Consider the following 22,877-nt stretch of genomic DNA (forward strand, 5'->3'; position numbering starts at 1 on the left):
ATCTTTTTTGGTGTAAGTCACGCAAACATATGAATATGATGATGATGATGATTTTTTTGGTGGAAGTTACAAAAAATTTTGGCCAACGAAGAATCAATGAATGAAATGCTCCCACTTCAAATTTTTGAATAAATAGCATGTAATGACAATCTCACTAGCAATTATACATTATATATAGATTATCACAATTACTCAAGTGATTAACCTACATGGTACGATAACAACAAATTTCTCCAAACTAAGGGTTTGGACACGAAAGGTTTAACTTGAAGCTCAAAAGACATTGATATAAATGGAATTTATTCATCACTAAAACCTGTACATTTTGTTCAGGTAAATTTCATATAAATTCATAAAGTTTTATGGTTATAGATCTATCGCGAACTATTTTTAATCATTAGAACTGCAACTTTCATATTTGTTTAAGATCTATCACACTTTCATATTTTCAAAATAATATAGCATTTACGTTATTGTTCTATAGCTAATGACGCATTTCCATGTCATCAAAATATAAGAAGATAATAATGAAAGTACAAAAAATATAAAATCTATACTATTATATAAAGTCAAAATCTTCCCATTTAGTGTCACTTTTTATTTTTTAAAATGTCCATGAAACGTTATTTCTAATTAATTACAATCACTATATTTTGTACAATTTAATAATTTCTATCAACTAACTTCCCCTTCACTCACTTTTCTCTCCACCCCTCTCTCTCTTTCTTTTGTCAACCATCCTCCTTCTTATTTTCCTCTCTCTTTTTTTTGGGTATAATTTCTCTTTCATTTTTTTTGTGTGCCTTACGTAGCACGGATGCATTCGGCTAGTTTTAAAGAAAACATCAACCGGTACTTGTGGGGGGTTGGGGGGCCTGACCAGAGGCGTCCACCCACCAGCAAGTTAAGGTAACAGCTTCCGTTGGTTTTTCTTTATATATTTATTACATTCTGTTTAATTTTTAATGTTTCTTAGTATTATTGTCAATTTTAATATTTTCATGAACTGCGAATACCACAATAATAAAGACAGAAAATAATGAGAGTGATAGATTTGAAACAAGAATGAAAATTAATGTTTTTATAGTTACAAAAATTTTGTAGCAGATGTGAGACAAATATAAAAGTCATAACCTTCCGTCTAAATTTTCCTTGTTAATGGGCTATTGCCATCTCATTCATTTCCCAATCCGTGCTTGTTCGGGAAGTTGAGATGTAATACGAAGCATTAACCTTTTGTCTTTTTTATTATTTGAATTACATCTTTTCCAAGTAAATATATATATATATATATAAACTTGTTTTCAACAATTGATCACGGTTACCCATTTGGAATGGGATCAAACGCCAAAACTATGTGAGCTCCCCAAAAGTTTTTGAGAGTAAATGACTGTATCATTTTGATACAGGTCTCCTCTTGATTGGATGCGCGTGGATCTTGCAGCCCACTACACCATGTAACGACAGGGAGGCTCTGTATCATGATAACACGGAATCATATTATAATTTTTTTTCGATCATAATAATAATTTGAGTTTTAAAATTGAGTATATAAAAAACTAAAGTCAACCCTTAAGTACTAGGACATTTTTTTTTTTGCCTTCCTTCAATGATAGTATTTTCATGCAACTGTACCCACAAACTTCCCACCATATGCTCCTGAAACAACAATTATTTTCATCAAAGAATTATTTCATTTCACTATAGAAAATATGGTTGATATCATCACCGTATATATACGGTACAAATACGGGTATATCTGATTTTGATCAGATGATTTGATGATGTACAGTTGAGCAGACAGATGAAGAGCCTCCACCACGCGCATCAGGTGACGTCTGAACCGCACGCGCATCAGGTGACGTCTTAACCGCACGCGCCCGCAACATCTTATCCGCCCCGGCTCTCTCCCACCCCACTGTATCTCTGTCCCTTTGCTTTCGGCACGGAGAAGAGAAAAAGATCTGTCCGTTCAGTTCGTTTTTACTTCCATCTGACTCCATCCTCACTTACTTCCTTCCTTCTTCAACCCGGCTCCGGTTCCTAAATGGACGGCCGGCGGCGGAACGAGAGCCCCGTCTATGGTCGCCAGTGGAGCAGCGAGTCAGGGGTCGGCACCGGTGGCGTAACCTCTCCTACAATGTCTCCGTCCCGCTACCACCACTCCCGCACCTCCTCCGCCACCGCGATCTCCAGCGTCAAGAGGACCCAGAACTTCGCTGCCAAGGCTGCCGCTCAGCGGCTCGCTCAGGTCATGGCCTCCCAGACTGCCGACGACGACGAGGAGGACGGGGACGATCTCGGCTTCAGGTACAGCGCGCCCCCGCCCATGGCCCTCTCCATGCACGCCAATGCTGGTGGCGTCAGTAAGCCTGCTGCCAGCTCTGCCAGGATCGGCAGATCTCCTTCCCCTGCGGTAAGCATAGGAGCAGCTTCTGGAGCTGAGTGATGGCCAGTAATTGGCTCTGTGAAGTTGAATCTACTGATACACTTTGTTTGTGGCTCGGTTTCCGGCCGAATCACTTGATCAGAAGCTGAATTTAGCTTGATTCCGAGCTCACATTGTAACTTACGGTCTAACTCACGTTGCTTAATAAATCCATTTCCTCTGTGGTGGATTGTACTGCTGGTAGCTCGGTGTGGCTTGACTTTGTTTGACTTGTTTGTCTTATCGATTGATCGATCTCCATTTTCAGTTGAACCGCTTAAAGCCTCCTTGATCAATCATTTTTTGTCAGTTGAGCAGTTCAAATAATTTTTGAAAGCTGATTGAACTTCCATGATCTGTCGTCAGCTGGGAAGAAACTTCACAGAGGAGACTACTGCAACTCGATCACCATCGGCTGGAAGGTCTGCGATGTCCCTTCGACCTTCACCGATGGCAGCGCCTGACAAAGTTCCACTCAGAACCGCTGTATCTTTGCCCCCTTTCAAGCCTCCATCCTCCAATCATCGGAAAGATACGAGGTAGAAAGATAATTGATCAGTTTAGGCTCTTGCGTTTTGGGGTCTGAATATGTGATAAAATTTCTTGGAGTTCCAAATCTGGGAGCAGTCAGAAATTTCTCATCATGTCATTGTCGTGTTTTTTTTTTTGGATAAATTAATGATCGTGCTTCGAATTAAGTTGCTTTAATCGTCAGTTTTGTGTACATGGAGCTTTATTTTGTGTCTGTAATTTGTCCTTATTAGTATTTCCATTTCTTCATTATGGCAGAGAAATTTAATGCTATGTCTCACTATTTTATTGGGTATAGATCAGGCAATGTGAATGGTTTAAATGCAGGTTCCCATCTGACTCAAGGCAACTGAACTCCAAACCTACAGGGGACGATCACGATGCCTCTGCACTGCGGGATGAAGTATATCTTTAAACTTTTACATGGATTATCACTTGTGTGATTTGTTCCTACTTATCATATTTTGAGTTATAATATTGACAAGTGTGCTTAATGCAGCTTGATATGCTACAAGATGAGAAGGAAGAAAATCAAGAGAAGGTGCATTTTTAAGTTTTCATCTTTTGTTATAGTTTAATAGATTCAGTTCTATGATATTGATGTCGTTAGCATATCTCTGAGAAGGGATTTAACAATCTCTGGAATTGGTGGCCAGCTCAGTCTTGCAGAAGCTAGGTGTAAGGAAGTAGAAGACAGAATCAAGGAGCTGGAGAAACAGGTAATTCTTCTTCCCTCTTACATAATCGACAGATATCTCAAATGCATTGATAGATTGATATCATAATATTAAAACTTGTCTGTGCACTCTTGTCTGTCAAGCTCCCTTACCTTCTAAGCTTCAAGTATCATTCCTCTAATGAGAGACTACGTGCCTGAAGAATACAGTTACTTTAGCTCATCTGCATGCTTATTTTTTTGTCTTTTAACTTGGTGCTTCTTTTCCTGAAATATTTGGTAGGTGCAGTTACTTTGTGCTTCACTATGAGCCCTTTCTCTTGACTCAACTTTCCTTTATTTTGACTTTAGGCTTATTTGTAGTGTTATCTTTTGTATCGGCCCTGGCATCCCAATTCTTGTATAACTCCACATGTAATCTGAAGTTGTATATTCTTTTTCATTTATACTGCTAGTGACAGAAGACTAATGTGGATTAATAGGTTGCTGCTCTTGGAGAAGGTGTCTCTTTGGAAGCAAAGCTTTTAAGCAGGTCAATGGAGGTCTCGAGATGTTGTGTTCCTTAATCTTCCCCTTTTGTTTTCTGACCTTCCGTGTTGTTATTTACAGGAAGGAAGCTGCCTTGCGACAAAGGGAGGTACTCTTAAGGGAATTTGAATACTGATTTTGGGATCATTCTGTACCGAATTGTTTCATCTAGCTTTATTGGGCTACATAATGAGAAGTATTTGACTTAATATTATATTTGGCATTTATAATGCACTGTCCAATCCAATTGCAAAGTGGAGTTTTAAACTGGTTATGCATCTTTAGGATATGAAGAGATTATTGTTTGCACTACTGATAGTGCTATAAAGATTTGTCTTTTTCTTCACAGGCTGCACTCAAGGATGCTAAACAAACAAGTAATGGAGTAGATAAGGAGATCACAGCTCTTCGATCTGAAGTTGAGGTATGTCTAATATCTGTAATCTAAAAGAGAAATATCAGGTGCTTTGACTGGTTAAGCATTGAGCTGCAACGAGATTTGCTGAAGACGTGAGTGAAGAATATTTTATATGTGAATTCTTGTTATAAGCAGAACACCAGGGATGAGGCTGCAGCTGCTGCTCGACAACTCCATGGAGCTGAATCTGAAGTAAAAGCTCTTCGTTCGATGACACAGAGAATGATTTTGACTCAAAAAGAAATGGTATGTAATAGCATAGCCATGGAGGCTTATTTAGTGCAGTCTTAATGCTTAAAATGACAGATGTTTTATCTCTTTTCCAGGAAGAAGTTGTTCTCAAGAGATGCTGGCTTGCTCGTTACTGGGGTTTAGCTGCAAAATATGGTACTTCATTACAATCCAGATACTATTTTTAATTGTAGGCTTTCATTGCTCCTGATCAAAATCACACTGAAGACTTACATTACAGTTTTTATTTCCTTCTGTGTCCTGGATAATATTTCCAACGATCAGTTCCCTTCTGGAGCTGATAAATTTAACGATAAGCTCAGTCTCTGCCAGTGATTGGTGGAGCAATTACATTTAGATGTCTGAAAGTTTGAGGAAACACAGAGCAGAGAGATGCATGCAGCAGACAGTGTTCTTCAATTTTTCTCTCTTTTTTGCATCAAACTAGTGCTACTTTCTGAGATTGCGATCTTACGCTGTTTGTGAGTTAGATTTGGATGGAGAGGGAGGGAGAGGATTTGGAGGGAGAGTGTTCTCCCTTGTTTGGGAGATTTGTTTGAGGGAGAGGAAAGGGGAAGGAGGGATTTGAAGGGAAACACTCTCCCTCCATTTTCCTTCGTTGTTAAGAAATTCCTAACCCTCCAAATTGGGGGAATTTGGAGGAAGTCACATATTTTCTACTCCCTCTTCAACACAACTCTCTTTGCAATAATTTATTTTAACTTGTATAATTTTCTTTTCCTCTTCACTCCTCTCTCATCTCCCTTGTTAATTACTCTAAAAAAAGAAAGTTCATTTTCCCCCATTTCCTCTTCTCTCCTCTCCTCTCCTCTCTTTTCCTTTCCTCTCCCCTCCTCCCTAAACATAGTGTTAGTGACATTCTCTCTGCCTCAGGTATATGTGCTGATATAGCTGCGTCAAAGCATGAACACTGGTCTTCCTTAGCCCCTCTTCCATTTGAGGTGGTTCTTTCTGCTGGACAAAAGGCTAAAGAGGAAGGCTGGGAAAAAGGTTAGTAGCTGATTGGTCTTTGCAGCCACATTGTTGGCAGTTCATTAGAACACTGGTGGTTGTATCCCTTGTTTACTTGCGTATTATCTATGAATTGTGCAGGTGAGGAGGATCCTGAGAGGAGCAAGTCTATTCACGACCTGAGTGATCTAACTGGAGAAGGCAATATAGAGAGCATGCTCTCGGTTGAAATGGGATTGAAAGAACTTGCATCCTTGAAGGTTTTTCCTATATGCAAATATTCTTTCCTCCATGCGCTTTGGGCAAAATTTATCTCGGAAATGAACTTGCATGATGGTTTATTCTTAAATTTTCATAGTTTACATGAAGTTCAATTCTGGAGAATTGTTGCTATATTGGTCCTCATTGATGGTTTATTATTCAAGGTTGAGGAGGCTATTGTGCTTGCATTAGCTCAGCAGCGACGTCCAAATTCTGCAAGATACTCCAACTCAGGTATGCAATCTGCAGATATGCTCAGTTGATTAGTTGAATTATCTCATCACGCTGTTGTCCTGGTACCATCATCCAACGGTATCAGCTGTCAGTGAAAATAAATGCCTCGGGATGTTTATCTTCTTTTATTTCTTTTCCAGATCTCAAGTCTCCTGGTGATCCAAAGTTCATGGAGGCATTTGGTGAGCTTTGTTTGCCATTTTGTACTTTCTTATAGAACGTTAGGCTGCTCAATAGGTTTGCCAGACCTGGCTTTCGCAACCTCCTGAGCTCTTCCAGGCCTGGTATACCTTAGATGGAGCCTTGAAAGTAACACCAGTGAATGGCTGTTGTTTTGGGTAGAAATTATCACCCGTTTGTCTTCATTTCTCATTTCGGAGGTGTGCTGTTTTGATAATTGACTGAACTGCAATCTACCGTTCCTAGCTGCATGTGTTTAAATTCCTTTCCTTGGGAATGACTGTAAAATTACGGAATGTGCTTATTTGCAGAATTGAGCCCCGAGGAATCCGAGGATGTCTTGTTCAAGGAGGTACCAACATTTTTGCTTGACCATGGTTCGAGCTTGCTTTACATCATACCTCCCTCTTTTATACATTTCATCTTCGATATTTTGTTGCTAGGCGTGGCTTACGTACTTCTGGAGAAGAGCCAAAGCACATGGTATAGAGGAGGATATTGCCAAAGAACGTCTCCAGTTTTGGATCAACCGCAGTGGGCATTCGCCAACTTCACACGATGCCGTCGATGGTAATAACTTAGATTCCTGTTTCTACAAGTTCTACAGCTACAAAATCGGAGATAAGCCTTGGCTTCATTATGGTGTGCTTTTTGACTGAGTTCACTATCCCATGTTCAGTTGAGCAAGGCTTGATGGAGCTGAGAAAGCTGGGAATCGAGCACCGACTATGGGAAGCTTCCCGCAAAGAGATTGATCGACCTTAACACTTCTGCATCAGGTTTCCTCCAAATTAATCGTACTCCAGGGGTCCCTTATACCACTTTAGCTCTGTAATATGTTCGAGTCCTCTTTAGAATCATTAGTTCTTTTCCCATTTTGTTTGGCCTCTCTACCTGAGTGTCTTCCTCATTTTCCAGAGATGGGCTCTGAGAGGATGAAAATCAACTGTTGTTTATATCATCTCCTATAATTTTTAATGAAATATATTAGATCTTATCCTGGAACCCAAATTATGTTATGTTGCCATGAAGAACACAGGAGCCTTGGTTCGGAATCGCAAGATCAAAGGGGGTAATATGTGAGATCATGAGTTTGACGGAATTGATCATTTGATAAGTATATATATGCAGTTGACATATATTCTTTACACTTTCTTTTAATGGGAATCTCGTATATAACATTACGTCGGCTACTCGCGAGATCTCCAACTCCTAGACCTTAATTCAGTATGTGAATGGTGAAGCTAAAGATTGATGCTCAATTTTCACCAATAATCTCCACAAGAACATTGCCCCTGCTTAAAATGATGGAATCTACTTGTATCTCTGATGACAATTTCCCGGTCTTCGACCGATGACACATGCTTTGCAAATTCGTGGCAGTCCCTGCACGCCCGAAGATTCTTGAAGATCACTATGGGGGCATTTCCCGAAGTGGATATGATGCCGAATGCTATTGCGAGCCTCTCGCTGTGATCGAGAAGCTGCTGTTTCCTTTCTGGCAAAGAGGAAGAAACATCCTCCTCCGTGAGAAGGCCAATGCTTTGGTTCTTCTCTGCAGAGGAATCGAGTTCCTTCACCTTTGAGTAGATCTCCCCCGTACGGGGATGGTGCCTATCACCGACTACGAACCGGTGCACCTTACCCTGGATGTTGATCCAACTACAGCTCACATCCTTCCTCAAGTTCCTCTCCGCCATTTTCCTCCTGATTTCTGCTGCTTCTTCCCACTTTCCGAAAGAAGCGTACAAGTTAAACATCAGGACGTACCCTGCAGTATCGTCTGCTTCCCATTTTATCAGGTTCACAGCAGCTATCTTCCCAAGCTCAAGATTCCGATGATTCCAGCACCCGCTCAACATACACTTCCAGCTCATCGCATCAGGCTCGAATTTGCCACTCTTTATCAACTCAAATGCCTCATCTAATAGTCCAGCACGCGAGTAAACATCGACCATGCAACTGTAATGATCGGTAGTGGGAGTCACACCGTAATCTTTAGCCATGCGGTCCAAGTAACACTTGGCCTCTGCAACCATATTCGAGTGGCTGCAAGCAGTGAGTAACGCAACGAAGGTAACTCCATTCGGCCTCACTCCGTAATCTAACATCCTTGTGAAGAGCTTGAGAGCTTCATGAGCATTTCCATGATAAGCATGCCCTGATATCATAGCAGTCCAAGCAACAGTATCGGGCTTATTTATCGATTCAAAAACCCGACAAGCACAGTCGAGTTTTCCACATTTTGCGTACATGGTGATAAGTGCGCTCTCTCCGAGTAAGGGTGAAACAAGACCTCTCTTAATCGCATCCGCGTGTGCTTGGGCTCCTAGACTGAGGTCTACAGCCACGGAGCATGCTTGAAAGACGATAGTGTAAATGGAAGGATTCAAAGCCCCATCTTTGGTCCTTAAAGAATTGAAAGTCCTTAGACACTCCTCCAGATTACCCGACCGAGAGTACCCAGATAACACTGTGCTCCATGAGACATCATTAGGATCCTTTATCTTCTCAAATGCCCTGAAAGCCGATTGAAATTGCTCGCACTTCACGTAAAAGTCGACAAGAGGAGTTCCAACTAAGACATCCGATTCCAGCCCAAGCTTAATAGTATACCCATGAATCTGCTGCCCAGTCTTCAAATCTTCCAACCTCGAGCATGCCTTCAGGGCAGCTGAGAAAACAAATTCGTCCAACTCGACATTCTCGCAGACCATATTCTCGAGTATCACCAGAGCCTCCTTCTCTTTCTCAGTTCCAATGTAGTCCACCATTAATCCAGTCCCAGCAACCGCTGCCTCTCTCTTCTCAGCCATCAGATCGAAAACGGTCCGAGCAGCCTCTAAGGACCCACATTTGATGTACATATTGCAAATTCCAGTAGCGATCGAAACATCTGAGCCGAGCCCACATTTTATCACTAGACAGTGAAGTTGCTCGCCGATTTTTACCAGTGAATGATCGGTTAAGGACTTCAGTAGGCTGTTATAGATTGAAGAATGCTCAGGAAGTCCAATCTCCAATAGCATGCGAGAAAACAACCGCATTGCTTCGTTTATTGCACCATCCTTCGTATAGGCCGATATCATTATATCCCAAGAAAGAAGATTTCTATCGCGCATTCTGTCGAACAGCTTCTGAGCTTCCCATAGACTCCCACACTCACAGTACATCCGGAGGGCGGAGTCCTCGAGGAAGATAGGCTGTTCTTTCTCTTTCTTCAGTAACGTCCTCAACCGATTATGGATCAATCTCCCGAATGGCAGAGATCCCGACCGTCCACAGATCTGGAAGAGACATTTGTATGCGGAGGGAGTCACTTGAACACCGGCGTTGTCCATTTCTTGGAGGAATCGGTGAGCTTCTTCCAGTTTGCCCTGTCTGGACAGCGAAATCAAGTGCAGGTTCTCCACTCGGCCCTGCTGTGCTTCCACCGAAGCAGGAGCGACCTTTAGAGTGACCCATGATGGGATCCCTTCGAAATTTGCGAGCTTCAGCGGCTTGTTTGGAGCATGTGCTCTTGAAGGGGTCGGAGGAGGGACAGGGGTAGAAGCCATTGCCGTCCGAGCGAAGGCCATCGCCTCGCCTCTATGTATATTGAAGCTTAACAGCCCACTTATCTCAATGGGCCTTTCCCGGTGAACGCGTCTTGGGCCAACAGTACACCATTGACCCGAATCTCTCTTCTTCTTCTTCTTCTGCCTCTGCTGCTGCTTGCAGCTACTGAGAGAGCACAGAAATGGTGGATCGGTTCTTCTTCTGCGCCCAACAAGTCGATTCCTACTCCAAAGATTCTCCAAGCATCACTCTTCTGTCCGGACCTCCTTCATGGTAATCTCTTCCTGTTCCCTTTCTTCCCTCTCTCTCTCGACGAAAACGTCGAACACTTCGTAGGCACTTTTAACTTTCTGGTTCTTGGCAGTGGGAAGACATCTCTGCTGTTCCAGTTTGCTTACAACTGTGCATTGAACAGCGCCTCTAGCAATCGCCCGGTAGTCTTCATATGCAATCGGCGCTGTCTCGAAACCAAACCCCCTTGTCTTTCTCAGGCAACTCTTAATATCACTTGACACGACAAAAGGATGAAGGTTCCATCTCCGGAATAGATCGCTTATCGACTTGATATGCTCACCCCTGTAATTGTTACATCTTGCAGGGAATCGAACCGTCCTCGGATGTGTTCCGGCATATACAAATGAAGTAAGGGACGCTTTGGAGCTATCAGTCATTCATATTTATGTTGTCAAATGATCCTTTCAATTCCTGCATAACCTTCAATTCGCGTGAAGATATGTAGACAGTGGCGAAGGGCTCAAGAAGTATTTCGCCGCCTTCCACTTGCATGATACGCTGCCTGCTGCAGTTGTGATCGATGACTTTGGGGACTTATTCGATGAAAGGTATCGTGTCGATACAATATGCAAGTTTCTGAAATTTTTTGGAATGAACTTGTAAGACCTTTTAGATTATCGTTTGCTCGAGAAATCATTCTGTTTTCGTGCTCTTGGGATCCCAAAGGAGCTGCCAAGAAAAATATGCTAATCCTCGCGGGAGAGATCTAGCAATGGTCCGAACATTGGCTTTATGTCACAATGCCGTATTGCATGCAAAGTAAGTCACCTATGTGTACAATGTTCATATGCGTAAGTTTATGCTCAGTTGCAGCATGATGTTAATGCGTACTCTGTCAATAGGAGAAGCATCGAGGGGAATTGTGAGGTTCTATTAGCAGATACCCATCACGGAGACTCCCCGAGGCTGTTATACGTCTACAAGAGATGGGTTACGTCTATTTTTACGATAAAAGGTTGTCTCTTATCCTCAGGCTTCCATGCTCGGGCTAGATTAGATTATGATGGATTAGTGCCCAACTGGTTTCTATCTGATATTCGTAGACGATTCTGTTAGGTGATGGGCACGGATCATTTCTGCTGAGAGATTGTGGCAGATTGGGAAGTGCTGATTCGAAGAAGACAGCGCCTGCTAAGTACTCCACAGCGCTTCAGTATCTGCAGTTGGAAGGGATTTCTATAGAGTTTTCCGATTAAAGGCGCCTGTGTGGGATTTGATCGCTTGCAATCTCTTGGCAGGACCCTGTAGAATTGCCAGTTTCAACGTTAATGACCGTGATATTGGAGACAGAAGGATTTTTCCAGGATTTATTTCTTTTTATCGTGTTTTAGGGAGCTCTTGTACTCTGCTTATGCCTATATGTCATTCCTGAATGAATTCGAAGACGATGAGTATATGTGAATAGATTATATGGAATTTTTCTCTTATCGTTTCATTTCCATGGATGAATTGTATCCCTTTATGAAACACTCAAAAAACCGAGAAAAAAAGAAAAGCTTTGCTGTTGGAGAGAACTTGCTGCTGATTGAAGCTCATCTGCAGAACTCTATGACTGCCCAAATAGAGCGAGTGAGCTTGTCAGCCACTCGGAACTCCGAGAATCCTGACACCTTACACAGGGTCTCCAACTGCTTCAGCGTCCTTTCATGGCTTTCGAGCGTCATCAGCATGAGATTGTCCATCTGGGTAATATACTTGGAGACTGAGCTCGAATCTGGTGCTTCCGGCATTAATATGGTTATCGCGATTACCTTTCCCTTCTTCGTTATAATAGCAGTTCTTCAGCACTTTAATACAACATTCTTCATTCCAGTTATGAAGAATCTCCTTTCAATATAAGAATGTTGCGTGTTATTTAGTTGCCGAATCATGTAGTTTTATTGGATTCTAAGATTGAATGTCTCGGTCTATCTGTAAATGTAGAGTCCACCTGATCATAATTGCGTCTCCTTTCAGAACGGTGACGAACATATCCCCTCCACCATGCTCGATACCTTAAGGATTTGCATATTAGTTAACGTTAATAGAAGTCACAAAATCATAAGATGGATGGGAAATCGCGGGAAATTAACCTGAGTAGGAAGGTGCATCTCTAATAACACGAGGCAGGTCGAAGTTAATGCCTGTACCTAACCATCAATCAGTCGCAGTTCTTGATTATAAAGATCTACAGCTTGAATATGATAACATATCAGGGCTGACTCACTGCACTTGCATCAATCACTTGCAGTTCCGGCGGAGAGTCAGCCCGGAGTTTCAGCCAGTGGCAATTCTGGGCTGACTCTCTGCTGGAATCTCAGAAGCAATCTCACTGGCTGAAATTCTGGTTCCCCCGGCCCTCGCTATAATCCCAAACACATCGAGCTCTACCGTGAAATTCAGAATCACCGGGAGCATGTACGAGCTGGTGATCTGCAGAGCTTGCGGCCAGCTGGTGGCTTCTTCGTCATCCCCATTGATGGTTACGGATTGCCAAACTTCCTTCTCCATGATATTGATATTCGTACTCAATTCCAATAAATCAATATCCTTCTCACAATTCTGCTGCTGTATTTTCTATGATCAGGGACTGAGCAATGTCTGGTCGACTTGCTTCTGGGAGCAACCCATCAATCACGCATTTTCCATGAGCATGGAGGTTCAAATTTCTCCATATCAATTCACAAAGATTAGGTTAATCTACCAATATGATTGATCAGAAGGCAGAATCAAATTCTCCCACCATTCCTTTGGTTCCTTTTTCCTGTCAAAGACCAAAGGAATCATACCTCAGCCCGAAAAATCCGAATAATGTAAGCATAGGTTACATATTTGCTTTGAGTCTTTGACGACCCAAAAGCTTGTCATGTTACCATAAAGAAACCCGAACTAACATGTATAGCAACCCCGTGCAATTAACTTGATAAGAAACCTGTAGCTTTCATAGATCATAGCCAGATTCTCCTAGGAACTTTACCCTCCAAACAAGAAAGTCGTCCACATGTTCCTCTCGGGTTCTTGCCTCAGCTTCACTTTGGGATGCATCTTGGCTATGCAGGCCTCTCCTTCAGTCATCTTGCAAAGCCTCTGCTAGCTGGAAAAGTACTGGTCAAAATTTTCCATAAGAGTAATAAAACTGGAATTTAGCATATGAAAATGGTATGAACTAGGAACAAAATCTACGGATAAAATGAGCACCAACAATGTCAAGGAGTAAATCATACTTGAACACGAGGCCCTAATTGAAGGAAAAATCAGGAAAGCTCTTAACCTTGGAATATGACTTCTTCTGTGTCTGCTCTGTTTGCAAACAAAGTCCCCTTACTCATCATCGACAGTACCTTATCATGATCCATTATACTATTTCCCCCATTCGAACTCTTCTCGAACTCCCTCTATTTTTAGCAGTGGGCGTTCTGTTCAAGCTTCTGCATACTCTTCCCAACTCTCCGGGGCTTTGCAAGTTATTTGGGTTGTTTATACACAACCGATCATGCTTGCCTATAGCTTTTGAATTGTTTTACGAATTTTGTGTTGATTATAGCCGTTAGCAATGCTTGTACCTGTCTGTCACAAACAGATAAAGAGCATAAAGATCTACAACTTCTAAATTGGAATATATATATATATATATATATATATATTTACTTCAACTTTTAAAGGTCGAAAAAAGACGAGGCCTGAATTAAATTCCACATTTCAATAGCAATATCCATTTACATTTACAGCACAGCCGCAGTTGTCATCCTTGGGACGCATATAAAGTGATGATGAAGGCCCAAACTGAAACTAAGCAAAGATAGGGTGATTTCCACGCTTAATCCACACATCAAGGACGCGTTTTGCAAGGTAGTGAAGTGCTCTGCTCAGGAGGAATGCAGCAGTTACTAGGGGTGCGTATGTGATGATCACTGCACAGATATTGGCGGTCCTCTTTGCTGCTGCAGAGATTTCCGACCTTGTCTTAGACATTACTTTTGCCCTGTGGGAAGCTGAAGAAGCTTGAATTTGTTGCCCGGACAGCAGAGTAGGAGATTCCTTCACCCGATCTTCCTGCATTGATCAGATAGATTGACGCCAAACAAAATTTAAGTGTAAAGAAATTAATCAAATGGCTGAGCTGTACAAGTAGGAAACATTCCATTTACATGGAAACCAGTGGTCGTTATATATTTTTTCAAGAATTTGTTCGACAGTTAGAATTCAGCAACTACGGTACTCTGATTTTTATGCTTGGGGTTAAGGTTTTTTTTGGAGAAATTAGAGGACCTTGGTGTCATTGCTCAAGTTTCCTTGTGAAATGGGATGATCTGATGAGTCCTCGGAAGGCAAGACTCGAATAGGTTGTCCAGCAACAGGAACATCCTGCAGAAGTATCAGAGCTAAGCTAAGAATCCTAAAGATGATCAGAGGTTTTCCTCAAAGGAAGGGGAAGAGGCGATGGTGTTGAATAAAATTTGCGTCCCTTACATTCAAGAGGAGTGCTGTTCGATAAGCAAAGGGCTGTCCGAAAGTCACCAGAGCTGACTGTGAATCATCTTCATTCCTAACGAGTCACTCGATAAAGGAAACAATTAATTATGCAGTCTCCCAATGAAATGGTACACATGAAATTGCACTTACTTTTGGAGCTTGATCTTTTCCACATTTCCGCAGTAAGAGAAGAGAGTTTCAACGTCAGGTTGGCTCGCCCTTGGAGAAAGGTTGAGGACTCGAACGGTTAGATTGAGAGCATTCATGTTTCAGGCAAAGCGAGATTCTTTCCCGATCCCGAAAGCCCAGAGAGGAAACAAGAACCTGGCTATTTATGACACAACAATGATGACTGTTATTACTGAGGAAAGCTTTGGATGGGTGAAGATTTTGGAATAAAGGGCTCAAAGGATACCTTACGTTCCCAAAGGGTTTTCTTGTTTCCCAAGCTATCCCTTTTGCAAATGATTATGCCAAAGTACACATTTGAATTCTTTGTTGATTAAAATTTGTATCATTCTTAGAACAGAGTGCGGTGTGCAGGACATGAGATACACTATATCGCCTTCTATTTAAACGAAACAGAAAACATTGATCACGACTATTAACTTTGGCCTCTTCAATGACATGATTAATGATGGTCGTTCTTTTCATTTTCATTTCCCATTTATCTGTGAAGAGGAGTTGAACATCAAATCTCGTACATCATTCCAACCCTAAGAAGCCTAGGCCTTGGGATTGCCATAATCTTCTCGCCCTGCCTGAAATTGTTCCAGAGAAACTTATACGCATAGTTCACAACTATCTTCTCGAACAAGGAAGAGTTCGGCTCTGCTGCCACCTCTACCTGTCCAAGAAGGTAGACCACACCCTTCTCCATGGCGCTTTGCACAAATTGCACCTCCGCCTCTGGCCCCGCCTGTGCAAGATTTTCTGCAGAACAGACCATGGAACTAATTACGTTGAACAAGGAATCCATGGAAGTATGTGTTGCTAGGCTGTTGCTTGGCTGCTCAAGCAATTCCTCTGACACATTAGCATTCTCATCTTCTGCAAGGACGGCTACATGGGCCATGTTCATCGGCTCAAACTCCTGGTTCGGCACGTACTCCTCCAGTATGAAATTCTCTTTGCAGAAGAATTCTTTCAGGTTCTCGACCAGGATCTGCTCAAACTCTTCGGGCTCTTGTACTGCGTCTTTGTAACCGTACCTGATCGCAAAGAGTGGATACTTGAAACATACATGAATTTGATTGCAACTTCATTCATTAAGTAATATCAAATCAGACACGTCTTGTTATTAGAAATTAAACTGTCTTTCAGTCTTCTATCTTGAATATTGAAATTTAGGAAAAAGATTTATTAACTTATTTTCTGATTAAAAAAAAGAGGAAAGAGAGGGAAACAGAAAACTGGAAGAGGAAATGACATGATAAACTGATAATGCACAATACCTAACAATGCATCGGAAAATGCGGAGATTCCTGGGCTCAAGCTGCCGAAAGAAGAAGCGCTCCTCAGGGACCACCCTACTGATTGGAAGGTTTTTGATTGAGACAATCACGAGAACAGGGTGGATGGCCGGGATGTTGGATATGAGATGGGGGAGGATGGGAGGAATGCCCTGGATGAGCTCAGAATAGAGGAACCCAATCCTTGGAATTCTGTTCACGTTTGGGTTCTTGGCTAGATCTCTAATAAAATCACTAGAGACCTTGTTCTCCAGCTCGAACATGAAGCACTCCTTGTGGACATAATGCCAGATGACCATGATTGTCATGAGGCTGAAAGCGAAGACCAAGGGAAGGTAGCCGCCCTGTATGAACTTGTAGAGGACAGAGGAGAGGTAAAGGACCTTTATTGAGCCGAAGACCATGACAACGAGGATGATCCACCATCTGTTATTTTTCCCAATATGACAAGCAGTATCAGACTCACCATGCAGGTCGTGATGACCATCACCGATACAACGACTATTCCTATCAAAATTGACTCAGGCTTAATTAGATCAAGTGGGGTAGGTCATGCTTTATATGACAATTCCAGTACGATAATTTTCATCTTCTTTTCTTGTGCGAACACAACATTATTGATTATTCAAAGTGCTAATCTAATTCTTTGAGCTTACCATAAGCATTTCCAGTCTTCTCAGTGGTCTTGAAGGTTGCAGTGACTAGAACACATGCAACCATGAGGACGTAATTGACCTCGGGTATGTAGACTTGGCCCTCATACTTAGCTAAGGTATGGACAACCTTAACCCTTGGGAAGCACCCGAGAGTTTGTGACTGTGAAATAATAGAAAATGTTGCAAAGATCGTAGCCTGACTTGTGACAATAGTTGCTGCAATTGCCACCACAAACATCGGCCAGTACAACGGTCCTGCAACAAGTCAGTTCAGACCGAATCAAAGGGTTTGGGCAATCAATTGTTTGGTAAATCACTAGAATCGGTTGGGTTGGTCAAAGTTGTTTTGTTTTAACCCCAAGATGTGATAAGCTTTTGAAACCCGTGACTGAATAATCAATCTAAACCAATGGCCTGGGCTTGTGGATTGCCAATGGACCTCGGCCAAATTGATGGCCATAGAACATCACCCTCTTGTTAAGCAAAAATTAGTTTGTAATTTTCTGAATTAGTATTACTCGGTATGCTCGCATAGAATGTATCGGCCACTTTATCTGGGTATTTGGTGAGGAATGCTGCTTGATCACTGTAAGCAGTTATCAACGTCGGGAACGTAATGCTAGAGAAGCCAATCTGCCATTTCAGTAAATTGAGTATCGGTCAATCACTTTATTCAGTATAGATCCTATGTAGGAAATATGAGATTCTCAAGTCAAAAGAGACTTCTCTATTTCAATCTATACGAATGCCAAATTGCATCTGCTCACTTGTATAGCCCGAACATTGAAGTGACCCAGATCAGCAAACATTGCCTCGGCACCTAAAATCCACCAACGATTAGAAAGAACATATATACTATTTTATACAAAGTAGGAGAATGAATACAATCGACTATGTACCTGTAATGCAAAGGAAAACTCCACCATGACAGATCCAAGCTTGCTTCCCGTTCCTGTTGAAGTAGTCCACTATGTACTTCGGGTTGAAGGTACACGCACACCTAAATTATACTTGAACAAGTTGTACAGCCCAATCCCGCTGATTAAAGAAAACCACAGGAACATGATCGGGGCAAATGAGAACTCCACTTTTTTTGGTTCCGAACTGTTGGACGCAGTATAGAATGACCAGGATGGCTATGGAAATCCCAACCACGGCATCTGCATGCACATCAGCAATCATACACCCATGTTACAACTCATAAAATACATATATATGGTGTCCCAAAAGAAAAATAACAATCAGTCTGCCAGAGAATCAAGAGAATTGACATCGATTATTATAACCTTGACTGAGTGGTTTGATCACCTCAAATGCAGAAAGAACTGTACGAACAGAAAGGAGACTGAGAAATTAAGTGTGATGACGGGCAAACGATGTAAAATTTGATTATGGAGGAGAATAAGAGAGAACTTGTCCCCAAGTTGATAAATTTCGTTGTTGGACCTGATATGGAAGGATAGAGGATCCCTCGCCGATGACCATCGAGGTGCCCATTATGGTGACAAGGAAGAGGACATCTTTGCAGTTTTGCTGGTCTCGAGCTTCTCCTTGATCTTTTGGGACTGCCTTAGCTGCGCGGATGGGGTGTCAAGCTTGTAGTTGGACAGTTCACTGTCCTCTGGCTGGTGGTTCTGGATAAGGCTCACCTTTGCGTATCAGCATATGAGCGAGTACAAAGCGAACGTTCCTCCTGTATGGTATATTTGAAATGGAATATGTTTTTGATGCATGTGCTCAATTTCATAGTATTAATTATTGAATTTCATCTTGTTAATTATAATTATATGGATAGGGATCCCTTAGAGCCATACTTACCTTCGCCATTGTTGTTGGCAAGGAGGACAATGAAACTATATTCGAGGAAAGGAATGAGGGCAATGGTGTAGATTATGAGGGATAGGACACCGAGTATGTCTTCATTATTGTTGATGCGTTCACCGAGAGCAGGCGTGAAAACATACAGAGGCGACTTCCCTATGTCCCCATACACCACCCCTACGCTCTAGAATGCCAAGCTCAACGTTGTTCTCCAGTTCGCCTATACAGACAGAATCGATAAATCTCACCAACCTATAGTCTAATTTTTAATGTCTAATTTCTAGAGTAGTGTGTTATTTCGCATGGTCAGTATTAGGCTCATTAAAATGCTTATACGAGCCGATGGCATAATCATATACATCTACACATTTTACACCTGAGAGGATTGGTTTTGAATCATAGAAACCCGACCGGCCTCCAGGTGTAGTGAGTCCACATGGAAGAGGTCTGCTGGTGACACCTCCCACTTCCTCATTGTTGGTTTTTTTCTCCTCTGCTGCATCCTTCGTCTCCTTCATCATTGCTTGGCTGGCAGTTTTACCCAGCTCGCACAACAGACTAAAGATCACTAGGAGGGATGTCTTCCAGGAACCTATGTTTGAAGAAACTCGAGACAACCGGCTTATTACTCGGACCCGTTATTCAACTGAGGCTCCGAACGCATAGATGGTATAGCTGAATTTTACGGGAGCTGGATAGGGAAGAGCTTGGAGGCCATTTTTAAAGAGGCTCTACTGGACTTGGACAGGAGATGTATACAATATGACGAGGAGAGAAAGAAATGCTAATTAGCCGTTCCAGTCGACAAAAGTATTAGAAGTTCAAGCAAATTAGCCTCAGTCGACAAAAGACACCTTGTAGTCTCAGTCGACAATAGAGCTATAGCAAGGAGACTGTCCTCATTGGTCCTGTTATGTGGACATTTCACTGATTGTAGTATAACCTTGTTTACAAAAAAAAACACGTGGACATGCTTATTATATTTATTTACGAACAAAAATGTCCTCGTTGGCAGAATAAAGGAATTTATAGGAAGATTTTTCTCGTCATTCGAATGCTAAAAGGGCTGTATCACGAATTGCACACGATGTCGTGCAAGCCCGAATTATAACGAGGAAGGTTTCTAATTCTCCAGCTTGAACAAAGTCTCCCATCCACTGGGTCAGACCAAGATAGGGACGGGTCAAGATTAATACAGATGGGTCTTAATTAGGAAACTAATCCATGATTAACTGGCTCTGGAGGGCTCTTGCGTGATGATAGGAGCAATTGGATAAGCAGATCCCAATATAACATTGGTATTGCTTCCTCGGCGACGACTTAACTTTGGGGTGCCGGTATCAGGTCTGGATCTAGTGCTGTCTCTTGACTCTTGGCTTCAGACGAGTTACTTTAGAGGTAGATTCAGAGATCAGAAGGAGATGCTATCCGATACAGACTGGTCAACTCCATCAAACAAGAGATTGGTGTCACATTCAGAATCTACTGGATCGGGACTGCAAAGTGTAATGTAAACCACACCTACAAGGAAAGCAATATCCGTGCAGATTGGCTTGATAGGAAGGCAATTGCAGGTCCTTTGGGTGTGCTCGTTCTCGATGTAATTCTTCATGGCTTAGCTCGCTCGTCTTCTTCTTCTTCTTCTTCTTCCTTTTTTTGTTTTTTTCCTTGGTGGATTTGATATTTTTCTCGGTGGAGTATAGCTCACTTGTTAGGAGATATCTTAGGAGTTTCAACCTGTTTGCATTGTTTAATTTAATTCGGCTTTGGCCCCTCACATAGGTTTTCTTTTCTGTGGAATTACTGAATGCAGATAGGGATGTCCTTTAGCAACAAATGTATATTCATTATATCCTTAGCATAAATAATTTAGAAAAATTGTTGATATGATAAATTTAATAAATCAAAAGAATAAGCATGATATCGATCATGACATAATTTTTTTTTTCCATTTATGGAGTCGGTGAGTTTTAATGGTATTAGTTGGTTTGGTTTGGTCATTAATAAGTCACCTTAGTTGGTTTGGGTCATTTTTAAAAAATTATAATTAAACAAAATCATACTTCATTCTGTTACCAAACGTCACCTAATCAGCTCAACTTATCTTAACATAGAGTGATGGTACGCACAACAATACGAATGAAACAAATAACATGGCACCCAATTACGTCGTCGATGGGATTGGGAGCGATTAGATGGATCAAGTTTTTAAAGTCTTGAAATGGAGGGGAAAATGTTTCAAGTATAACGAAAAATGGGGATTTTGGAGAAAGTTTATCCCCTTACTGGGCCGATCCGGTTCGAACTGAATTAGTCAGGATCCATTGGGTTTTCGGATATCAGGATTCTAAGAAAAAAAAAGGGGGGATTCTGCATCCTATCTATCACCAAGGTAAATAAAAGTAGAAAATTAAGAGAAGGGAGGATAAATAAAATACAATTATAATTCGTATATTTAATTGTCAAGTGAAGCTATAATATTGTCAATAGATAATATATAAATTTATTTATTAAGGGAAAGATAAATATGACATATAGAAAAAAACAAAGCGGGACATGGAAGTATATATATCGGACAGAAAAAAGAAAAGACCAAAAAAATTATCAATATTAAAGGGAAAAGAGGGCTCCCAATTAATTAGGATATCCCATTGAAGATCATTAATTTGCTCTAGAGTCATCAAAGAGGCCTTTGGGCTATAGTTTCAATTTAGATATTGGAAGTTATGTGGCGGAAAACGGATTGGCATGGAGCACTTTATTCGCCATAGAAGGCCGACATTGTGGCGACATCCATGTCCCATTAGCCACAATAGCTGAAGGGGGCAACCAGGATGCTGCATCCTCGGTCGGACTCTTCGCTTTCTGGTGGCCGTTGCAGCCATATCTAACATGCCTCATTGGACAAGATGGTCAGACGAGAATTCCACAAATAGAACTTAAAAGAAATGCAAAGTGGATTTGGTGCATATACTTGGTCAGGTCGGCTCCTCACTGATGTCAATAGCACTTGCTTGAAAAAATTCGATTCTAGATGACACTAGACACTGTCAGTCGTTATCGCTTTCCATTTTAATTTTAGTCCTGGCTTCATTTTGGGATATACTCAGTGCCATCTTGAATCATATCACAAGACTTGATCTGCCGTAAAAACACTGGATAAATTAAAAGTAATGAAAACTGAAAGCAACCATTTAGACACGGTATGAGCAGGAACAAAATCAAAAGATAGGAGGTCATCGGGCATCAATAATCAACTCTGGATGAGACCATTTGAGACCGCAGACAGCCATGACTGGAGGAAATTACCATGGAATGCGACTTCTACCCTGTCTGCTCCGATTGAAAACCAAGGTGCGCGGCATCATCATTGATGGTGCATTGTATATCATGAATCATGATCCCGTCCCATCACTCCTATCGAGCTCTAATTTCCACTCCACGATCGGTGGATGTCCAACAAGACGGAACAACAGCCCCCTCTACTTCTAGCACTGGACGTTCATCCAGGGCTTGCAAATACAGTACTCTTCCCGACTTTGCCAGTTACTTGGGTCGTTTATACACAATTACTCTAACTCATTAGCTTTGTTCTTTTGTTCTTCAAACAGTTTTGTTAACATATGTTTATTGTAGCGGTGCCTATACCTATCTGCTGGTCACTTACATAAATGTAGAATATAAAGATCTCTATAGCTTATGATTTTCGGAAAATTCTTTGGCAGTTGGAATTCAACAGACAAGGGCTTGGAATTTATACTCGGGACTCATTCTATTTGAGAGGACAGTCAGATTAGAGACCTTGATATCACTGCTTAAATGTTCTTGTGAAATTGAAAGATTGCCGTGTCATCGGAAAACAATACTCCAATAGGCTTGCCAGGAATAGGGACATGCTGCAGAAGTAAAATTTACAACCCTTACATTGAAGATGGGATGTGCTCGATAAACAAGGGGCATTGTTTGTAACAACTCTCCTAGACCAGGAAAACATGCCATCTACGAATAAAATGGTACATATGAAGTTGGACTTCCCTCTGGAGCTTGGTCTTTTCCACACTGCCACAGTCAGGAAACGGAAACAGAAAATTAGAGAATAGTTTTTGAAGACCAAACAGACTGGAAAATAACATGATAGAGCTAGTGCATCCCCACGTAACCGCAC

The 22,877-nt window shown here is 41.6% G+C and overlaps 5 protein-coding genes and 1 pseudogene across 7 annotated transcripts; 2 read left to right on the forward strand and 4 right to left on the reverse strand.

Annotated features, from left to right (window-relative positions):
* Positions 1–1,898: 1,898 nt before the first annotated feature.
* LOC116210340 (coiled-coil domain-containing protein SCD2) lies at positions 1,899–7,464 on the forward strand. The gene is made up of 17 exons (XM_031544207.1): positions 1,899–2,416; positions 2,795–2,967; positions 3,287–3,362; positions 3,459–3,500; positions 3,616–3,678; positions 4,118–4,167; positions 4,245–4,272; positions 4,513–4,587; positions 4,717–4,827; positions 4,908–4,968; positions 5,707–5,823; positions 5,926–6,044; positions 6,210–6,279; positions 6,420–6,461; positions 6,771–6,811; positions 6,903–7,029; positions 7,139–7,464. The coding sequence occupies exons 1-17, from the start codon at positions 2,048–2,050 to the stop codon at positions 7,222–7,224; spliced, it is 1,650 nt and encodes a 549-aa protein (XP_031400067.1). The 5' UTR covers positions 1,899–2,047; the 3' UTR covers positions 7,225–7,464.
* Positions 7,465–7,551: 87 nt separating this feature from the next.
* Positions 7,552–10,075, reverse strand: LOC116210339 (pentatricopeptide repeat-containing protein At5g13270, chloroplastic). The gene has a single exon (XM_031544206.1). The coding sequence runs from the start codon at positions 10,035–10,037 to the stop codon at positions 7,725–7,727; it is 2,313 nt and encodes a 770-aa protein (XP_031400066.1). The 5' UTR covers positions 10,038–10,075; the 3' UTR covers positions 7,552–7,724.
* Positions 9,732–11,750, forward strand: LOC116210341. Of its 3 annotated transcripts, none has more exons than XM_031544208.1 (7): positions 9,732–10,290; positions 10,382–10,508; positions 10,616–10,659; positions 10,749–10,859; positions 10,978–11,070; positions 11,154–11,266; positions 11,368–11,750. In XM_031544208.1, exons 1-7 carry the CDS (start codon positions 10,199–10,201, stop codon positions 11,505–11,507), a joined length of 720 nt encoding a protein of 239 aa, XP_031400068.1. In that variant the 5' UTR covers positions 9,732–10,198; the 3' UTR covers positions 11,508–11,750. The 3 variants fall into 3 exon arrangements, with proteins under 3 accessions (XP_031400068.1, XP_031400069.1, XP_031400070.1); XM_031544209.1 differs by having other exon boundaries at positions 10,382–10,451; XM_031544210.1 differs by having other exon boundaries at positions 11,355–11,495.
* Positions 11,751–11,843: 93 nt separating this feature from the next.
* On the reverse strand, positions 11,844–12,801 carry LOC116212282 (caffeic acid 3-O-methyltransferase-like). Its single transcript, XM_031546844.1, has 4 exons — positions 12,594–12,801; positions 12,384–12,440; positions 12,242–12,305; positions 11,844–12,090 (listed from the first exon to the last, which is right to left on the reverse strand). Exons 1-4 carry the CDS (start codon positions 12,799–12,801, stop codon positions 11,844–11,846), a joined length of 576 nt encoding a protein of 191 aa, XP_031402704.1.
* A 1,143-nt stretch (positions 12,802–13,944) lies between these two features.
* LOC116210342 lies at positions 13,945–19,588 on the reverse strand (annotated as a pseudogene).
* On the reverse strand, positions 14,080–15,029 carry LOC116212283. Its single transcript, XM_031546845.1, has 4 exons — positions 14,914–15,029; positions 14,761–14,836; positions 14,560–14,655; positions 14,080–14,343 (listed from the first exon to the last, which is right to left on the reverse strand). The coding sequence occupies exons 1-4, from the start codon at positions 15,027–15,029 to the stop codon at positions 14,080–14,082; spliced, it is 552 nt and encodes a 183-aa protein (XP_031402705.1).
* Positions 19,589–22,877: the final 3,289 nt, after the last annotated feature.

The sequence above is a fragment of the Punica granatum genome, chromosome 6, assembly GCF_007655135.1.
Source record: "Punica granatum isolate Tunisia-2019 chromosome 6, ASM765513v2, whole genome shotgun sequence".
Taxonomy (NCBI): Eukaryota; Viridiplantae; Streptophyta; class Magnoliopsida; order Myrtales; family Lythraceae; genus Punica; species Punica granatum.